Source organism: Muscardinus avellanarius, assembly GCF_963383645.1.
Source record: "Muscardinus avellanarius genome assembly, chromosome: 5".
Classification (NCBI taxonomy): Eukaryota; Metazoa; Chordata; class Mammalia; order Rodentia; family Gliridae; genus Muscardinus; species Muscardinus avellanarius.
Genome location: NC_137790.1, coordinates 74,105,258 through 74,127,031, shown reverse-complemented (window position 1 = coordinate 74,127,031; position 21,774 = coordinate 74,105,258). Strand labels below are relative to the sequence as shown.

At 43.2% G+C, this 21,774-nt stretch overlaps 1 protein-coding gene across 12 annotated transcripts in view; it reads right to left on the bottom strand.

Annotated features, from left to right (window-relative positions):
* The window catches only part of KALRN (kalirin RhoGEF kinase), a gene marked incomplete at both ends in the record, with an annotated part of 686,722 nt that overhangs the window by 208,923 nt on the left and 456,025 nt on the right, over positions 1-21,774 (bottom strand). For 7 of the 12 annotated variants that reach the window (XM_080696287.1, XM_080696289.1, XM_080696288.1 and 4 more), the window contains one exon: positions 7,670-7,732. The exons of the other annotated variants lie outside the window; for them this stretch is intronic. In XM_080696287.1, coding sequence (XP_080552413.1) covers positions 7,670-7,732 — 63 coding nt within the window. Of the gene's footprint in view, positions 1-7,669; positions 7,733-21,774 lie in introns of those variants that run through there. 12 annotated transcript variants of the gene reach the window in all.

Genomic DNA, 21,774 nt, shown 5'->3' with positions numbered 1-21,774 from the left:
AGTGTAGCCCGGAGATAGAAGGGCTTCCAGGAACCCCAGTACCACCAAAAAAAAAAAAAAAAAAAAAAAAAGAAAAATCTAGACCATTTGTGATGGCTTGGCTTGGAGGTTTATTATTTATTTATTTATTTATTTATTTATTATTTTTTGTGGTACTGGGGATGGAACCCAGAGGCTTTCTACCTCCAGGCTATACTCCCAGCCCTATTTTATATTTTATTTGGAAACAGGGTCTCACTAAGTTGCTGAGAGCCTCACCAAGTAGCTGAGGCTGGCTTTGAACCTGCGCGATCCTCCTGTCTCAGCCTCCCAAGCGCGGGGATTACAAGCGTGCGCCACCACGCCCGGGTGGCTTGGAGGTTTATGATCTATGGTTCTCCAATGTAATCGCTATTTAGATAGTTCCAAAAATAAATAAATAAATAAATAAATAAATAAATAAACAAATGCAACATGGCAGGATCTTCAGAACCAAATAAGAACATAAGCATCTAAGAAGTATAGCCTCCTATTTCTATTGCTAACCTTCAGATGGCTAAGGAGGAACTCAACTATAGAAATCAATTCTATTACCAACTTCCTCCTTGCAGGGCCAAGATGCCCATGCAAGTCCTTGTGAACCTATGAGATACCAAATCAACACAAAGAGTGCCATACGTACGTATATGTTCACCCACAGAGTGCATGGCACATCAATAAAACCTAAACTCCTCCTCTTCCTTATAAACTATATCTTAGTCCCACCACTCTGGTGTGCCCCTTTCCCCTGATAAATGTTCTAACCGCCACTCAACAAAACCCAGCACAGCCACACTTAAAAACTCCACATTATGCTTGGGTATAAGGACCATTAGAAGGTCACTGAATCCCTGAATATCCTTAGAAATAAAATAATACTCCTTATTTAACCATTCCAGAAACTCAAAGGGATGAAATTCATCATAGAAACTATCCCCTCATCACTGCTATTTCTGACTCTCTAAGTTCTCCCAGTGACTACCACTATTCATGATCAAACTAATTCTCAGTGGGCATGGCTGTACTATCATGCCACTAGCACCCTGGATGGTATTTGGTGAGCCTGGGGATAGCACCTGTGCTGAGGAAACTTTGTCCAGGGCCAGGACAGGTTTGCAGAGCTGGTGGAAGTAGGTTTCAAAGGACAGCTCTGCAAAGCAGCTGCATATCTGCCTTGAAGTCCTGGCTTGGGATTCCACCATTCACAATGCCCAGTCTACAGAAGAGTGGCATCAGAGCCTGGGCAGCCTCCTTGACACCCTGAGAGTGAAAGCTATCGCACAATCAGGACGCCCAATGTAAACAGGAAGAAGGAGTGCTAGTGGTTACCCAACAATAATCTTATCCTTCATTTCTGGCTGTACTTTTTGTCACACTTGTCTTCCTTCTCGATTATGAACTTAGAATTTATCTAAAGACCTACACGTTCATAAAAACCTGTGTTACTGGTGGCCAACACCTCTTCTGTTCACACATAGTCACATATACATTTGCACACACAGGCAAACACCCACATCGTTGGCTTACAGTCTGAATCTCCTCTCACAAATGCTCAGACACTGCCCAGGCTAGTCACTCCTCTGCATCCCACGTACTCTCCTCCAACCCAGCCAGATGTCTTGCACGCCCAGCCCCTGTGTTGTAGGGGATATGAACTATTTTAAAAAAGGAATAGTTACTTTCATAGCACACTTTAGAGGTTAAAGGTCAGCAAACACACATTCACACTGGATCTTTCATCAATACAGATTTTCAATCGCCCAAGTTTTATGACCCGTCTATAGTCAACTTTCCATGGCCCACGCGTGGTACATCTACAGCACATGCTAAGCCCTGGCCTGCTGCCTGCTGACCATGCTGTGGGCTGCGGTTGCTGACGTATCTCTGCGTGTGCCCAGGACTCCAGGCTAGTGTTCCTTCCTCATCCTCCCTTTCCTTCCCCAGGTAGGCTTTGGTTTTTTCTAACAGTGCCTTTATCTTACATTGATGCTAAAATAACTCACTAGTTAGTTTCTTTAGGGACACACAGTGAATGCAGAGAATAAAAATGGAACTTCTGTCCATATATAGAATATACCTGAATGCAGATTAAGCTCTGTGACTTAGAGAGCAGCTCTATTATACATTATGTTCTTTGAGGATGGGATTATTTCTAACCCATGTTTTAAAGCCTGTTCAATGGCTCTTATAGGGTCTGATGTTTAGTGGTGCTTAATACACGTTTGTGGAATGAATGAGTGGGCCCAGTGGCAGTACAAGGGAAGAGGATAGAAGAATATTAGTGGGTTGGGAGACAGATGAGGGATGTTCTAGAAATCAAGACTTCTTAAATCTTGGGCTGCTGGATGGTCAAAGACTGTATGGAGGCTGAAGAGAGACAGTTCCTTGGGACCCACAGGGTCACCGTCTGTGACATCCGATGGGAGACCTCTCCCCTTGCCATGAGAAGTCAGTGCATAAGTGGAGAAAAATGCCCAGAAGGGCAAGTCCTGGGGAAGGGGACATGATCCTTCCTTTCCTTATTTGGTGTGTGTATGTGGGGAACATATTTCAATACCTGAGAATGTGATTCACCATCCCTCAGATTTTATAAAATCCACTCTCATTTTTCTGTGTGCCTTAGTGATACAGAAAACTTTCAATTATCTCTACTAATGGAATAGAAGCAGTGAAACATATAATCACGTTGTCATTTCTATCTGACTATGGATAGTATTATGTGTACTCTTCCCCAGCAGGTTTGCTTTTAGAATGATTAGTTCTAGCTTAGGCTAATAACAAAATGAGTTAGCATTTTCTCTGTACACTACTTGGTAGCAGAAGAGGAGAAATGTGTTTCTAGCGGAGGCAAGGCCTGCAGGGTGCGATACTTGGCACAGTTAATCACTTGAATGGATAACCTACAGGTAGCAAGTGGGATTTTGAAGAGAGCAAAAGTCAAAGTACAACTCTATGTTCTGGATCTGAATGACCCAGGGCTGATGTCCCTGGACACGGCTATTGCTGTGGAGAGTCTTAGGGAGGAAAGATACTAGAGTAGGAGGAGAAAGGGAACAGAGCTCTGATACTTGATAGGCGGCATCACCAATTTGGGTCTCTATTCTCCCATCTATGAAATCTAATCATCACATCTCTGCTGACTATCTAATAGACTACCTGGCCAAGAGGAAGTGAGGGCAGAAAGACTTGTAAAAGCATTACAGCTAAGAAAATTCAAAGAAAGCATTGGTAGATAAGCAATGAAATACTGTGGGTGCCTCCTTTTCTGGACATGTGCAGTCCCTTAACTCCCCAGTGACTGGGGTCTCAGACTGTGGCTTTTGAGACTTTGTTTTAAAAGGTTCTTTTTTTTTTTTTTTTTTTTTGTCTTTTTGGGACCAGGGATCAAACCCAGAGTGCTGTACCTGCAAAGCAGGCACTTTGCCACTGAGCTAAATCTGCCCCCAAAACTTTTGTTTTAAAAAAGTTCCCATTTCTTAAGGATTCTGCACTTCAAGGATAGCTACTTTGATAATGTCCATGCATCCTAAAGAATAAGCATATTCTTTCTCATGAAATAGGTTAATTTTAACAGAAACTGTCTGGTTATAATAACTTAGTGGCTCTTAAAGTGTGGTCCCTGAACCAGTAGCATGGGTATTATCTGAGAATTGTTTAGAAATGCAGATTTGTGTGTCCATACTACACCTGCTGAATCGAATCTCCTAGAGTGAGGCCCAGCCACCTGTGTTTTGACAAGGCCTCTAGGTGATTCTGATGTATATTCAAGTTTGAGAACCACTGGCTTATCTTAAAGGAGAAAATGGAAAGGTAGGAATTGGGAACTGGAACATACTGCATGAGGTGGCTTAGGGACTTTTCAAATCCCACTACACAATGGTTCTTTGGAGTTGGGTCCTAAGTGACATGTTAAACCATGTTAAATGCACTGCCACAAAGGATATGCATGACTGATTTATTCTCATATATGTGTACTATACATAGTACGAGTGTGTGTGTGTGTGTGTGTGTGTGTGTGTGAGAGAGAGAGAGAGAGAGAGAGAGAGTAGGTACATATTTTCTTAGGGAAGTCTTTTTTCTGACAATCCTACTTAAAAGTGCATCCCTACCTCTGGTTCACTCTACCTTGCTTCCTTGATTTATTTTTCTTGTAGCAGTTATCACCTTCTAATATGCTATGCTATTTACTTATTATTATTATTATTATCATCATCATCATTGGTACTGGGGTTCCTGGAAGCCCTTCTACCTCTGGGCTACACTCCCAGACCTATTTTATACTTTTTATTTGGAAATAGGGTCTCTTAAGCCAGCACAGCTGGCTTTGAACCTGCACGATCCTCCTGTCTCCACCTCGCAAGTGCAGGGATTACAAGCGTGCGTCACCACGCCTGGCTTTATTATGATTATTTTTACTATTTCTCCCAGTGAGAATGGATGCTCACCTAGAGTGGTATGTTTGCTCACTGCTGTATCCTAGCACAAAAGACACTGCCTGACACCTAGCATGCACTCAATAATCATTTGTTGAACTAATGACAGAATGAAGGATTGCTAGGTCTGGAAGATGGGGAAAAAAATGGGGTCAGACCAAAAACTGAAGTACCTGTATGCCTCCTTCTCGGGTAGCGTCCCACAGCATGGGAGTCTTGCCTCTCTGGGTTCGTGATTTGGGCTGAGATAAGTCTACCAAGGAGGCTCTGGTCAGAGTTCTCCTTGGGGATTTAACTCATAAGACTATCATTTCAAAATGGACTCTCTTGGCTTTGCTAGGAATGGGGTAGTGTCCTGATTGACTGACAGGTTTATATGGCTGGCTGGGGCCAGACTACAGTAATGCAACAGAATAGTGTGACATAATAGGGGAAAATAGTGTAGAAATAAAAGTTAGGAGTTTTGAGTTCTAGTTTTTAATCCGCCCCTACTTGTTATATGGTCTTGGGCATATTACTAGGAAACGGTGTTTCTGGGTCTCAGCTTCATCTCAATGGTCTTGAGGCCCCTTCCATCCCTGTGTGACGTGATTACTGTCTGTCTCCTCGACTGGTAAGACCCACAGGAACAGGGACTGCTGCTCACCTACTTCGCTAGGCCCTGCACGTGGAGGCGCCTGGGGAATATGTGCTGAACAAGCAAGTTCCTATGAGAACCAAATGGTGATTTCAGCCTCCTCCACCTGTGATTCCACCCAACCACGTCACAGACACATGGGTGAGTGTCATAAAGACCATGGCCTGGAAGAGCCCTTCAGTTAGTCAGACAGGGGAGAGCAGAATGGCAGGTCTGTGCCTTGAGGACACAGAGAAGCTGCCCAGCTCACTGATGTGGATAAGGGCGGGAGGTTCCAGGGACCATCTAGGCCTGGTACCCAGTGGTTTGGAAAAGCACGGATTTGAAAAGGAGAGGAATGAATTTGAATCATGGATTTGCTCTTTTTCTAACTGCATGGGTTTGTTCAAGTTATTTATTTCTCTTGGCTTCAGCCTGTCCAGGTGGCTGTAAAAATTACAGAAGGGGACAAGGTGCTTCCCAGTGGGTGTCTGGCATGAGGAGGGCCCTCAGAAAGCAGAAGCCTGCTGGTCTGCTTTTGCCTTCCCTTCCCTTTATGAAGCCTCTATCCTATGAGGGAGGTTTTGAACAACGCCTCCTTTGCCAAAATCTTGACCTAAGATTGTCACTAGCTCCTGGGAGTTCCCTAGCCGGTCTTGGCTGAAGGGCATAAGGTTGAGATACAAAGAAAATGTTTCTCAAAAGCTAGATGCCTTTGGACATATATCAGTTTGCTTAATGAAATTTGTAGCTTGCTATGGCTTGATATCAAAAGGTACAATTTGGAAAATAAAAATTAATAATTGCCATGTGAAGGTTCTGAGACCCATCACTGCACAGAGCGAGTTGGAACTTGGCCTGGCTCTTTTTGGCTGCCTTGGTCTCTCCTTGCTCCTCCCTCCCTCCCTGTAGCATGACTTATATTCCTGTCTGGACCCTGCCCTCTCTAGCTGCTCCTCATCTGCATATGATCATCTTTATTCTGGAAAACAAACACTGTTGCTAGGCAACCAGAAGGCACACTCGCTGTGGTTGATCTGGTCCTTATTAGTGACTGCCATTGCAGTGGTCCCTCCACCACGCCAGACACATGCTTCATGCATCTGTCCCCAGCTTGACAGATCCTTCCGGAAAGTGGGATGGGATAGGTTCTTGGCAGAGATTAAGGGCCTCAGCGCTCAACAGAAAGTATTTATAAATCACTGTATATCAACAGCCTGCTTTAGAATCATTTTATTAGAACACATTCAAGAAAGTGACATATGGAAAAAAAAAGACAGCAGCAATTCCCAGTCATGCAAATGCCCGTGTTAAGGTTCTCCATTGGATTTATATTCAAGTACAAAGACAGTCCTTTCCTGAGCCAGGTGCAATCCAGAGAATGACACTTTGCATGGAGAGCACGTATCCTTTGCAAAGTTCAGAACACTGAACAAATCACATCCTCACAATCAGATTGTGAGCTACATGGAAGTGTAAACTTTGAAGGGACCCTTACCCTGCCCTCCCCCACACCCAGCCTGGGAAGCCCAACGTCAGGACCTCTTAGAAATAAGATTTAGTCTACTGAAAATAAAGCAGTGGGCTTAAAAAAAAGGTTAGAAAATGAGTGTATAAATGAAATGGAATCAGCTCTGCCTCTTGGCGTGGTGTGGGGTTTGTGTGAAAATGGGATGGGGTTCTCTCTGGAGTGTCATGGAAGCTGGAGGACTTTTAAAAAAATTTTATTATGAAAAATTGCAAACATATACAAAAGTGGAGGAGGGAATGGTATAATGAACACTCATGTACCCATCATCTAGTTTAACAATTATCAACATGTGGCCAGTTTGTTTCATTTATATCTTCTCACACTCTCCCCCATCCCCCACCCCAACAGGATAACCTGACGCAGAGGGAGACTGGAAGGGTGGTCTCTGCACCTGAGACCTCAGAAAGGGAGTGAGGGGAAGGAGAAGCTCGAAGAACATGACCAAACTTGGGGAGGCTGAGGCAAGTAGAGAATTTGGGAAGTGGGCACTGCCAATGTTTGGGAAAGTCTACTAGTAACCCTCATCTTCTCTACCACAAACCATCCCTCTTTTTCCCTCCCTTTCTCATGTCACGGGGGAGGCAAGTTAGATTAAATTGATGGGTTTTGCCAGATTGGGTCCAGATTGGGGGGGGGGTCAATAGAAATGTTCCACCTGGAGAAAAATTCCAGTGACAAGTGTGTCCTTCTAGTGACCTGTTCACTCCTGTTGCAGACCTCTCAGGCAGCAAGGGCCTGGGGATACCTGGTGTTCAGACTGAGAGCAAGGGAAAGACATTGGGCCATGGGGCCTCTCACAGGTCCCTATCGCCCCAACTTTTAGACTTTGAAGAGAAGCTCAGCAACCTCAAATTGCACCCAGTAGAGAAGTAGGGAGGCCTGAGGGGTGACCCCATGGCCCAGGTGGGCAGATTTTGCTTGGATCATGATGCTTGCTGAGCAAAGGCTGCACCCCACACCAGCCCTGCCAGAGCAGTTTCAAGAGAGGTGGGTGATTGGAGTCCTGGTGGGAGGTCCCAACGGTGCCACGGCTAACCCGGTGAGCTGCAGGGACAAGTCCCAGGCTGCGCGCTAAACGTAAGTGGAGAAAGGATCTCCAGGTCCCAGGTGCCACCGAGGAACAAGGTTGCCATCCTGTTAAGAAAAGGGCCGGGCTCTGTAATTTGCATATGACTTTGCAAAAATCTGCATGAGATCCCGAGCCCTTTATAGAAAACAGAGTTAAATCATCAGTGCAACCTACTGCATTTCTATTAACCCAATGCACAGAGTGCAACCCGGAAAACACCAACCATTCTTGCAGAAGAGGATATGGAGGAAGCAGAGCACTGTGTAAGACATTCTTTGGTCTAATGGTTCAGAAGCCAACCAGGTCCAGAATCCAGATGGGAATCACTGGTTGGCCACTTCTTGCTAACTTTGTCAGAATTCAAGTCCATATACTTTCAACCCCCCCCCCACCCCCGTCTTTTTTTCCCTGTAGACCAGTCCTGCAGTGGCTTCCCAACATCCCAGACACATCAGCAGGCTCAGAGCCAGCCAGGGTATAAACAGGGTTGCATTCAATAGAAGGCGCTAAGGCAGGGATCCTTAGTGTTTATTTTCTACCCCTTTTATTAGATAAGTTTTCTTGCTTACACTCTTTAAGGATCCCTATGCCCTACCAATAAGTCTCACCATAACATGCAATTGGGGAAGGGAACTGAGAAAAGTTTACCCATTTATGTAGTAGATGTTTGTAATTAAAATTCATGATTTCAGGTGTTGCCAGGGTCAGTGCCATGTCGCAGTTTTTCTAAGTAAGGCACACAGTTGGTTTGGGCAGACTGCAAAGCTGACTGAGGTAGTGAATGACTGAGTGTGGGGGTGAGCCAGTGGGGGCGATGTGCTAGACACTGAGTTTTCAAACCCCAGTGTGGTTTATCTGTCTAACTGGCTATCTGAAGCAGTGATTCATTGTTTTTCTATAGAAAATGACCCCCCCTCCTTCCCGGGAAGAAAGTCAGCCTCTATGAACATGGGGAGAGTGAAATATTCTAAATTAGTGATGGCTCTTAGATAAGAAGAAAGTTCATGATAAACTGGAGTATAATTTCACACTGGACTGGGGCTCAGCTCTTTGATGCTAAAGACTTTATCACACTTGCCATGTAGAAATGAGAAAGCAGTCTGAAATGCTTAGTAATTCTCCAGGCAGGCAGAAACTGTTGGTTAAGCCAGAGAGAGCACTTCAGCATCAGGCTTGACTGGTAGGTTTCCTGAGCTTCGAGGAAGGTAGGGGACAATTGGTACTCAGAGGAGACATGAGATTCTGAAGAAAGTCAGGAATCTTACACATGCACAAATGAGGTAATTCATTGTCAAGGGACTGAGGTACCCACTGACCTCATTTCCACCAGGACAGAAGAATCTCAAAAACTTCAAATCATGTTTTTCTTTGCATAATGTCAAACTAATGCATATAAGGGAAATGGTGCCCACTGTCCTGATTAGCCAGTGCCACATACCATAATTTGCTCATTCTCAGTTTAGTTTATAAATTTGCTATAAGGTCTAAAGAATTTATGTTGTTAGAGTTTAATAGTTTCATAAATACTGAATTTGACATTCCATTTATAGTCATTACAATTCTGAAATGGAGAAAATTCTAAACAATATTTTGTCACTATTATTAATAACTTAATATTTATTGAGTGCTTACCATGTGCCAAAGTGCTGTTTGCTTACACCCTTCCTTCTTCTTTTCCTCCCCTTCCTCTCATCATCCCACACAATCTGCCTCACGGTCTTACGTGGCAGTGGGGTAGGTAATATCATTGCCCTCATTTTGCAGATGGGGGCCTGGAGGGGTCCTGCCCAGGATCATACAACTGGCCAGCAGAGGGGGGTGAGATTTGAATTGAGGTTCTCTGACTCCAAAGCTGTCCTTAACCTCTGGTGTATGTTGCCTTTTCTAAAGGAGAATCCATTCATTAAATGATGGTTGATTCCAGAGATCTTGGAAAATAACTCTCACATAAATTCCTTATTCCTGAGTACCTAACTTGAAGTGGTTTGGGTCACTTTATTAAGCATATTCATTAGGTTTCATAGAAATTTCTTACACCCTTTGAAAACTCAAGTTGTGATTGTCTCTGTAGACCTGCAAATCTGTCTGATGATAGTCGACAATATGAGACATCCAAGAAATACACCCATGCAGGCAAACTAAACATTTGCTCCCTAAAACCTTAGAAAAATATGCATTTTTATAGGAATCCATAATTTTATAGAGTCCAGTTGATACTTTAAAAGGCTCTTAGCTTTAAAAAATGACAGCCATTCATGACCTCATTGAGACAACTTTATAAATTTGGCCGGAGGCCAGGACTGGTGGAAAAAGTTCAAATGGACACTTGAAAAGGAGACCATTACATTTTTTTGTTTGTTTGTTTTGGTGGTACTGGGGTTCCTGGAAGCCCTTCTACCTCTGGGCTACACTCCCAGACCTATTTTATATTTTTATTTGGAAACAGGGTCTCCTAAGCCAGTGCGCACGGCTGGCTTCGAACCTGCGCGATCCTCCTGTCTCTGCTTCTCAAGCGTGGGGATTACAAGCGTGTGCCACCACGCCCGGCTTCATTTTTTTTTTTTTTTTTTTTTGGTGGTACTGGGGGTGGAACCCAGAGGCTTTCTACCTCTGGACTATACTCCCAGACCTATTTTGTATTTTATTTGGAAACAGGGTCTCACTAAGTTGCTGAGAGCCTCACTAAGAGCTGAGGCTGGCTTCGAACCTGTGCGATCCTCCTGTCTCAGCCTCCCAAGCGCGGGGATTACAAGCGTGTACCACCACACCTGGCTCGACCATTACATTTTTAACATGCTAATTAATGATCTTTCTTATTTGGAAAACAGCTCTCAGCTTAGAATTCATATATACATTCCATATTTAATCATGCTATGGTGGCTTTCCAACTTGCAGGCCAGCATAGGGCCTGGGACCAGCTTTTGGAAAATATCTCTGGTAATTCAAAGGGCCATCTGTTCTAAGGAATTCTAAGAAATTCTAAGGAATTCTAAGAAATCCTCAGCGCAGAGGCCTTTTCTAACATCCCACCTACTCTATCCTTGGAAAACCCAAGTTTGTAGAATTTCAACTGTATTTCACATCTTCCTGAGCACACTGCCCAGCAGTACTTGTTTTTATCATTTTCAAAAAGGAGCAAGAATCCTCAAGACCCATTTTTTTAAGACAGTGGCTTTCAGTAACTAGACTCTGCGCATTCTGCTTTTTTTTTTTTTTAAGGGAGGATGACCATATCGAGAGTTCCACATCTGCCCCTATTCAGGTCTAGATCCGCGCATATAAACTTTTTACTCAACACACTGCACGCCCCTCCTAATCCTAGGCTTCATAAGCCACATGGATTTGTTCTGCAGTCACTGAGTGCATGGGCGACAGAACTAGATGTCCAGTGAGATAAAGTAGTCACACATGAGGAACATGTTTATTATATGATAAACTTGTACCCTTTCTTGTTCCAAGGCAACTATATTACAAAAGAGTTTTAAGTGAATCTTCAGCTGACAGTTCCCAGTGTTTTTTTCTGATGATTAGGAAACCTCCCAGGCATGGCTACTCCTGTGGCTAAGACATTATAAGCAGCCTCCTCTGGATCCTTGTCTCAGAACACAGTGTTCGACTGATACGTATGATATATAAAACATGGAATGTTCTTGGTTGTTAAATTCAGGATGTTTCACTCAATTATGCAGGTGGGAGAAATGATAGAACATACATTATCTGGGCTAAAAAGTTGCTTTGGACTTGCCCAGTGAATGGCAACATCACAAAGGACCTCAGAGAGACCTGGGTTCAAACCTCAGCTCTGCGTTTTCTGGTTGTGTGATCCTGGGTAACTTATGCACCTCTCTGAGTGACACTGTCCTGTAAAATCTGTCATCTGCAAAATGAGGAGAATGATACTTACCTTGAAGCTTTGTGAGGATCCAGATAGCAAAGGTAAAATGTCAGCCTCGTGTCAGGGGTTCTATCAGAAAGGCCATGGTCAGCTGTCTGCTCTGTCCCACTTCAGCAGGGACTTCTCAGGGAGAGGACTACATCTCTCTCACTGGACAGGGAGGGGAGATTGTCCTTGGTGGGGACTTGGTAAGCTCTCTGTTCCTCTGTTATACAGAGAAAACTCTGCAACTACCATATTAACTGGCTTCCAAGATCCTTTCTCAACTTTAAACCAGAGCCCAGACTGGAAATTCTCCTCGATGTGGCCATCAGAATTAAAAAAAAAAAATGGAGGTACACAGCAGCAGAAATATTGAACAGTTGCACAGTGAGAAGACAGTAACACCATGAAACATATTTTCAGATCAGCTCTTTGCAAGGATGGGTTTTTGTGACTTCTCTTAATTTGTTCTTTCCTACATGCTACTCTGCCTGAGGTCTCCTTTGGGATCTAGACCTGTGCTTGAGGCTGACGCTGACCCCAGGGCTCTCCATCCCGCACTCCACGAGGAGCAGAAAGGCCCCTGAGGATGTGGTCAGAGCTAAGTCTGCGTGGTAGGCTGGCTCCTCCGTGACAGGCCAGGTGCTCCTACCTGCAGAACACCCCACCACAGGGAGATCAGCCACAGCCAGCGAGATTTAACCTCCCTGTTCTTTATCTTTCTGTTTCTCTCTCCTCAGGGACGCACCGGGAGAACTCTGGATCTAGGCAGTGTGGGGGTGATATCCTTGGAAACTTTGTGTCATGTGGTTTTTTTTTTCTGTTCCAAGTTCAGAAAGGTTAGACAGAGCTTCTTTATCAGAAAACTTTCCCTCTGTCCTTGGCTTGTGGTTGAAGCAAAAGAGGTGTCCTGAGTTCTCCCTGAGCTGCCCCGGTTTGAAATCTCACTGCCCAGCCAGTGGCAAAAGGGTTCCTTACTAGGAGCCCTTGGGCCCTTCCGACCTGCTTAGGGTCACTCTGGAAATGGCGCTGTCTGGAATCACCAGGGCTAAAACCAAACTTGAAACATGCTTTCTTTCTCTCATGGAGCATATATCTTTTGATGGAATCTCTTCTTGAACTTGAAAGTATGTTTCAGGCTTTCCCCCAACTTGTCCATACACCTCTAACCAGCTGAATTTGGGGAGACCCTGAAGCTTATCAGGTCCCCTTGCATCCATCTCCCGGACTTTCCTTCTTTTTCTCACATTTCAAAGCTCCTTACTTTCACAACCAAACAAAGTTGCCAGTTCCTCAACTCACAGCCTTGGCCCAATTTACAAGTCAGCCCAAATTCACTCTCTGGACCCTTTCTCAAATCTCAAGATACCGAGGAGAAGCGGATCACCCTGTCCCCTGCGAGGTATCCCAGGTTCCTGCAGAGGGCAAACCCCAGTCATCAACTAAAAATCTTATCTCTTCCTCTCCTTTTAAGAAGTGGCACCATTAATTTTGTGGTCAATAAAAGTAATATGTCTTATCATAGAAAGTTGGAAAAAGCCACTTACCAGAAATAACCATAATTTACATTTTGGTGTATTTCTTTCATATATACATATACATACATACATATATATGTGTATGTGTACACACAAGCACAAATACCCACATATGTACCAATATCTATTCTCCTTTTACATTTTACAAGATTATTTCTTTTTATTGAGAGGAAAAAAATAATCCCAGCTTAAAGCTCATGTAAGCCCTTCATCTGTGCTAGTCTAGGTGTAAGCTTTCGGAACGCAACATTTTTTGGTTTATAATGTCATGGGCCTGATGGGTAGAGAAAATCGAAATACCCCTCCTCCCAAGCCACACGATGAGTACTTCATAGATATATGGGAAACATATTTAAACACACATGCAAATTCATAAATATACACAAGTAGAAGATACGCACGTAACACATGCAGAAATTATTTTCTGAGAACTTTTTGTGAATGCCCAAGTCTATCACTGTGTGCGTTGAATAACACAAAGTGTCAAACACGAACCTTATCTCATGGTCTAGTGGCTGAGACAAAAATTCATCCGTGGGAAGGATAGCAAACTGGAAGATGGTACTGGATCACACAGTGCCGAGGGAGGGGCTCTAGGAACCATTCCAATAACCAAAATGTACTCCAGCAACATTCTTCCTGAGGCCAGAAAACTATCTATCAGGATAGATAAATAATGTTGGAGACGGAGTGAGGCAGTATAGGTCTGCAGACAAAGGAGATCATGAGCTGGAAGGCCATTCAAGTGAAGAGAATCTCATGTATGCTAAAAGTCATTCATGAGAGGAGAGGCTTACAGATAGCCGAGGGTCTAGAGGTTTACAGACAGTGCAGGACCAGAGGGAAGGGGCTGGGTTTTCAGGAAGTGTGGGGTCCTGGAAAATGCTACTGTGACTGGAGGCAGGTTTCTGCTCCTGAAGCTCCAGAGACAGACTTTACCTATCACATAAAAATATGGAGCCAGGCCAAGGACCCGTGTAGCCTCTGCAGGGCTCCCGTGCAAAGTTTCTTGAGGAAGAGGGCAGAGAATGAAGGAGAGACCTGGGGCTTATGGGAGAAGATATGGCAGCACCTTGGAAGAGCATTTGATTGCTGAGATGGTGTGTGATGGGCTTGAGTAGAGTACACGGAGCCTTCTAAGTGCAGGGAAGCCATAGGCAGCTGGGCCGAGGGTGAGAAGTAAGGGCTAGGAAGGAAGACTTTTCAACTCATTGCTAAGAGCAGCTGCATGCTACAGAACATGCAAACACAAAGTCAGACGTGTCTGAGCCCCAAATGTGATGGATGTATTTGATTTCTGAGGAGAGACGGGCCATACTGGTCCAGGTGGCTCAGTAGTAGCAGAGGCATGGATTAACATGGAGAAGCAATGAGCACTTCCAGAAAGGAAGGAGGTGGGAGTCAGGCTTGCAGGAAGAGGGACAGAACATGACTGGGGAGGCTGGTGCTTGGTACCAGAGATGGAAGCGGCTGGCACATGCGTGACCTGGGGAGGCGTGTTGGATTACCATTGTTCATTGTGTTTCAGGTACTGTGGTCCACAGAGAAGAGACAGGCATCATTAAGACCAAGACATTTTTGTCAAGGAACTCACAATGTAATATGGGAGAAAGACACCCAGGGCCAATTAATTGATAAGCGCATGTAAGCTGAAATATATGAATTGCCAATACGCAATCATTTTGGAGCCACAAAAGTGGCAGTTTCACATGACTTATTCTAAGGCAGGCGTGTTAAACTGTGGATAACAGACAAGGGTCTCTCAAAGGACCACAAGTAGGAGAGGAAAACTACATCAATATCCTTGGAGATGGGCCTGTGCTTTATCTTATGTAAATATACCATCGGAGGGTTTTTAACAGACCAGTGAGATATGGGAAAACATATTTAAGAAGATGAATCTGGTGTCAGTAGAAAAGAAAATGGGCAGAGGCAAGACCTTGGAGAGCCGGGAGGATGCCTCAGAGCCTAAGCAAAGGACAAGCAAGGCCCACCGGGGAGGCGTGACGGAAACTGAAGGGTGTCATTCTCAGGCCATGCTAACAGAATGACATGAATGCATCCTGAGACACAAATCTGGGTGTCTAGGAAAACGATGTAACCTCTGCCCCAAACAAGGAAGTCACCTTGGATCATTGGTTTGAGAGAAAAGGAGACAACTTTCTGATCCTGGTACTGAAGAAAAGCAAGGCCCCACACTGGAAATGTGTAGCAGTAGTAGAGCTCACTGTGGCCCTTCTGGCCTTCTACGGGATTGTAGGTTTTCTGGTTCTCAGCAGCGCGCAGCGGCCACAGGGCAGGCATGCACCTGTTTCATCTCACTACTGCATCCCCATCCAGGAACATGCCTGGCTTGCTGTAGATACTCAGAAAACACGCAGTGAATGAGCGGATAGGAAAGTGCCAATTAGGAGTACAGTCCCCACAGAGGTACAGTCTTGGGGTTCCTGTCATGGGCTCCAGAAGTGAAGCACCAAAACTACTGCTGAAGGTGCGGGGAAGAGCTAAAGAAAGAAGAAGCAGGAGAAGTTCAAGTGTGGCTCCCATGTAAGTGCTAAGATGGCAGAGGAAAAGGAGCTGTTTGGCAAAATGAGAGAGAGACGAGGTGAAGAGCTGGATGCGGAAGGTAGGTACGAGGTGAGATTCACAGCACTGTGGACTGGGCTCTCTCTGAGTCTAGAGAAAGAAAGAGAGAAGAAAAGTACAGAGGTGCATCAAAGTGATGATAAAGGTAAATCTGCCAAAGCAACGCTGGTGTTTCTTGGATGCATCTCAATAAAATCTAAATTTCTCTGATGTTGTTCAACATCTGCCCTGAACTGACCCAACTAATATTCACAACTCAACATGCAAATTCTGAACCCCAATCAGGCATAGTTACTGTCCATGCCCCAAACCTATCCTGGATTTTCCCTTCTATCTTGCCTGTGAAGTTTGATCCATCTGGAATAGCCTTCCTCTTCATGCCCAACATCAATGCTGCCTCTGTTAGTGAAGTTTAAGGCTGTCTGATCTTCCCAAACTAGTTTTGCCTGCCTGCCTCCTTCTTTCTTCTTCTTCTTCTTCTTCTTCTTCTTCTTCTTCTTCTTCTTCTTCTTCTTCTTCTTCTTCTTCTTCTTCTTCTTCTTCTTCTTCTCCTTCTCCTCCTCCTCCTCCTCCTCCTCCTCCTCCTCCTCCTCCTCCTCCTCCTCCTCCTCCTCCTCTCTTCTTCTCCTTCTTCTCCTTCTTCTCCTTCTTCTCCTTCTTCTCCTTCTTCTCCTTCTTCTCCTTCTTCTCCTTCTTCTCCTTCTTCTCCTTCTTCTCCTTCTTCTCCTTCTTCTTCTTCTTCTTCTTCTTCTTCTTCTTCTTCTTCTTCTTCTTCTTCTTCTTTTTAAAAGCACTATGTATTGAACCCAGAGGCATTCTACATCCAAGCTATATACAAAGACCCTTTTAAAAAATTATTATTTTGAAACATGGTCTCCTAGGTTGCTGAGAATCTTGCTAGCTTGCTGAGGCTGGTTTTGAACCTGTGATCTTCCTATCTCAGCTTTCACAACACTAGGATTACAGGCTTGTGCCATCATGCCCAGCTGATTTTCTTAATTTGAGCCTCAATCTCTAGATCTTTTGGCCAACAATGCCAAACACATTACCTTGCATTTATTTGCTTGTTCTTCATTTATTCATTTAACAAATACTTGTCATGTGCTTTCTCTAAGTAAGTCTTTGTTAGATTTGGTGGTGCAATGGGGTATAAAGCAGATGTATCTGCCCTTGTGGACCTTAAGTTTCATAAAGAAGGCAATCACGTAACCACAGGCACTTGTACAATTACTGATGGCGACATGACGGGAAAGGTGTGCTGGGTTTTCACTCTTCTGTCAACATTTGCGCTCATAGCTTCCCGTCTCCTTCCTGCTGTCAACGGCTCACCGTTGAGACAAGTACGTGTCACACAGAAGCATCTTTCTCCTCTCTTAATCTTCCCATAGACTGAGTAACTAGATGGTCAAGAGCATAAGACTGTGTATAAAATTAAGGTCTCAGAGGCCTAAACACTTGTGGGCTTAGGTGTTTAGTTTTGTTGTGTAAAGACTTTGGAGTTCAGACAGCTAAGTGACAAACCCAATGTATTTATCATCTTTTTCTACCATAACTCAGTGCTTGAATTCTGTTACATGTCACATAATGTACAGAGTAAAATGTTAATAGACAAATACATTTTTAAAAGTCAACTAGTTCTTTCTTTTTGGTGGTACTGAGGGTAGAACCCAAGGGCTTTTCTACCTCTGGGCTATACTCCCAGACCTATTTTATACTTTATTTGGAAACAGGGTCTCACTAAGTAGCTGAGGCTGGCTTTGAAACTGTGCAATCCTCCTGTCTCAGCCTCCCCAGGGCGAGGATTACAAGCGTGCACTACCACGCCTGGCTAAAAGTCAACTAATTCTTATTCCTTCATTAAGACAGATGAAGACTTAGGGTCGGCAGAAGCCTCTGTTATATAATGAGTCTTCATGTTGGTACACTCTTCTGTGGAGGTAAATGGTGAACTCTGTTTTAAAGTACTAAACGTAAGATATGCCTCTTTTGTCATACCACATAAGTGTCTAACTTACCGATGTATTGCCTTAAAAAGTCAAATTATAGGTTTATCAAGATGCAAAACAGAGAACAAAAAGACTAGCCATAAATCGAGCACAGATATTTACATGTATAGCCAACAAGGAACTGATATAAGAAAAATAAGAGCTCCTACCAATGAATTAAAAAATACCAAACAACGCATTAGACACATAGATAAAAGGCTTGGACAAGGACATTATAAAAGAGAAAACCCAAAGGCTAAAGAAGGATATGAAAATTGTCCAACCCATTAGTAATTAGAGAAACACAAAACCAGCAGCACCCAGATCTGCCAAAGTTTAGAAGTCTAACAATATCAAGTGCTGGTGAGGATGCAGGGAAATAGAAGGTCTTATATGTACTGGTAGGAGTGTAAATATGGTACCCATGCTTTGAAAAATAGTTGATACTACCTAGGAAAGGTAAAAACACACTCACACATTCTCTCACCAAGCATCTTATATGCTATTTAAGAAGACTCACCGCAGCACTGCTCCCAACAGCTCTGAACATTTTGTGCACAGAACAGATAAATTTTGGTATTCCATGTGATACAATGGAACATTATATCAGGATGAAAATGAATGAACGACTCTATATATCAGCATGGATGAATCCCATAAAGACAAGTGTTGAGTGACAGAAGCAAGATGCAATAGAATATATAGTTACATAAAGACAGGCACATTGAAAGTAGATTGTTTAGGGACACTTACCTAGGAGGTGCAATTATAAGCTTAGGACATTCTGAATGTCAGGCCGGCCAGGCCGGCGTTTGTTCCTAGGGTAGAAGCACGTGAGTGTGACTAGGGAGGACACCGGGGATTCTGGACAGTGGCAGTACTCTCCTCACGGCCTGCACCATTGTTATGTGTCTGTTCACTTCATAGCGATCTATTAAGTTACACGGTGCTGTTTCTGTGTATGTATTTTACATTTTACATTTCATTATTTATTTATTATTTATTTATTTTTGTGATACTGGGGATTGAATCCACAGGCATTCTACCTCTGAGCTACATCCCTAGCCCTATTTTTTATTCTTTATTTTGAAACAGGGTCTCACTGAGTTGCTGAGGGCCTCCCTAAGTAGCTGAGGCTGGTCGTGAACCTGCGATCCTCCTGCCTCAGCCTCCCAAGTGCTGGGATTACAAACATGCGCCACCACGCCCAGCTATGTATTTTACATTTTAAAAGTGGAATATAAATAAAATGTTCATAATTAGGACTGTAGTTAATCCATAGAAATTTTTCTAAATGTTAATCAGATCAGCCCACGACTCTCATGTAGGTAATAGCACAGATTTATTTCCTTCTTACTTTTTTTCCTTCTTCCCTCCCTCCTTCCATTTCCTCTTTGTACTGGGTCTTGAACTCAGGAGCATTCTCCTCCTAGCCCTTTTTATTTTCAAACAGGAAAATAAAAAGCTGGGCTGTGACTGGCCTGAAACCTGTCATCTTCGTGTTTCAGCCTTCCAAATACAGGGATTACAGATGTGGGTCTCCATACACTAGTTTATATAATTTTTTCTCTCTCTTTCTCTTTCAGTACAGGGGATAAAATTCAGGGTTACTCTACCACTGAGCTATATCCTAAGCCCATTTTTAAGATTTGAAACAAAGTCTTGCTAAATTAGTTGGGCTGTCCTTGAACTTGAGATCCTCCCACCCTAGCCTCCTGAGTCACTGAGATTATAGGCATGCATCACCACTCCTGGCTCAATATTTTACATTTAAATTAAAAAATTAGTTGCAATATTGGCAGTTAAATAAAACACACGAGAGCAAAATGAATAACAATTACTTTGAAAGGATCTGACATCAGATTAGAAAAGATAAAAATATCACTGACATAAAGATTGCAAGTTTATGGGGAAACCGGTCCTCTCTATTATACACTGGTGGATAGAGATTGGTATGATATTTATAGAATTGACATGTACATCAAAATTTAAAATGCATATCCCCATTGATGAAGTAATTCTACTTCTAGGAAGTTATATTACTATCCTATTAATAGACTTATAATATAAAATTATTACCTGTACAAGGATATTACTTGCAGCCTTGTTAGTAATGGCAACAGATTGGAAACATCTCATATGTAGAAGACAAGCTAAATAAAATATGGCACCATAAGTAATGGACTATTCTCCTATCAAAATGCACGAAGCAGCTTCATATCCTGCTATTAAATCCTTACGTAGATAATGTGACAAGGAAAAAATATAAAGCAGTAATTATCTATTCCTGCATCTCTCTCTTTCTCTATATATACATATTTATGTATGTATATATACACAAACAAAGCATAAAACATATATACATATGTTTTGTTAAGTAGATATATAGATGTCTATATATGTACACACACATGTTTTGTTTTTGGTGTTACTAGGGATGGAGCCCAGGAGCACCACCACTGAGCTACACCCTCGGTCTCGCTAAGCTGCCCAAGTTGGCTTCCACCGTGTCATCCTGTCATCCTCCTGTTTCAGTCTATATATACAACTATTTCTTTAATTTTTTTTTTTTGCTGGTTCTGGGGTTCATGGAAGCCCTTCTACCTCTGGGCTATACTCCCAGACCTATTTTTACATTTTCATTTTGGAAACAGGGTCTCCTAAGCCAGCGCACGCGGCTGGCTTCGAACCTGCGCGATCCTCCTGTCTCTGCCTCCCAAGCGCGGGGATTACAAGCGTGCGCCACCGCGCCCGGCTATTTCTTTAATTTTTTTAAAGAACAAATAAGTGTGTGATCTTTCATATGTTTGAAGAATGTCTCCAGAAAAATATCTGCATTTTGTGATGTGTGCATGTATTATTGCTTAAAAAATTCATTTACAGAAACTTGCATGAAAATGGCGAAGGGAAGGAAACAGGCTTTGGTAGTTGAGCCTGATGAAGCAGAAAGAGGTTCCGTGAAGAAGCTTAAAGAAACTTCAGAGTAGTTCCCATGCACAGAGCTAACAGTCCATTTTCTTAAAGCCAAATTCTGTATCAAAATAAAATACTTTTTTTTGAAACAAATGTATCAGTGGTGCTGCTCTTTTACATATTGTCCATGATTAGGATAATTATTTTGAGACCAAAACTGATATAAAGGAAGAGACAGGAAAAGAAGATGAAACTCAAGGCTAAACTCAAATTTCTTTCTCCTTCCCTCCTTCTTCTTCTCCTCCTCCTTCTTCTTCTTCTTCCTCCTCCTCCTCCTCCTCCTCCTCCTCCTCCTCCTCCTCCTCCTCTTCTTCTTCTTCTTCTTCTTCTTCTTCTTTTTTTTGGTGGTACTGGGGTTCCTGGAAGCCCTTCTACCTCCGGGCTACACTCCCAGACCTATTTTTACATTTTTTATTTGGAAACAGGGTCTCCTAAGCCAGCGCGCGTGGCTGGCTTCAAACCTGCGCTATCCTTCTGTCTCTGCCTCCCAAGAGCGGGGATTACAAACGTGCGCCGCCACGCCCGGCTAAACTCAAATTTCTTATCTGGTACAAAAGTCTTCCCTGGTTCCCAGGCTAAATTTGTTTTTGAAAGTGGGTATCCTTTTGGTATAAAATGCAACATACTGTGTGGTGAAGAGGTACCTCGTCTGATACCTTCATCTCGGTTACTTCTCTGATGCCCAGCAAGATTCTGGCATAGGGAAATGCTGACAAGTTTCACTTCACAAATACATGCAACATGTGTATGACCCCTACTGTCACATACAAGGTACCTGGGGTGTGAACTGGAGACTACGGGCAAGGACTGAGGTTATTTTTCTGTATTCTGAATCACCAGAGTATCTGGTCTTCAGTGGACACTCAAATTTTGCTGAAAAAAAAAAGTGAATGCAGTATACCAATATACTTGGAATCATTTTCTGTTTTCTCACTAATTCTTTTTCCACTGACAGATTTTTCTGCTTATTATCCACCTACCACATCTATCCACCTAACACAGCGAGGATGGCAGAAGCCATCAGAAGAAAATAGACACAAAACTGACAGGCAGGCAAAACCTAAGTAAGGAATTTTAAACTAAGCGCAAGGATTTTCAGTCTGAGCTAAGGTCAAGAGTCAGGGTGGTATTTGCCCATTTGCCCGCCC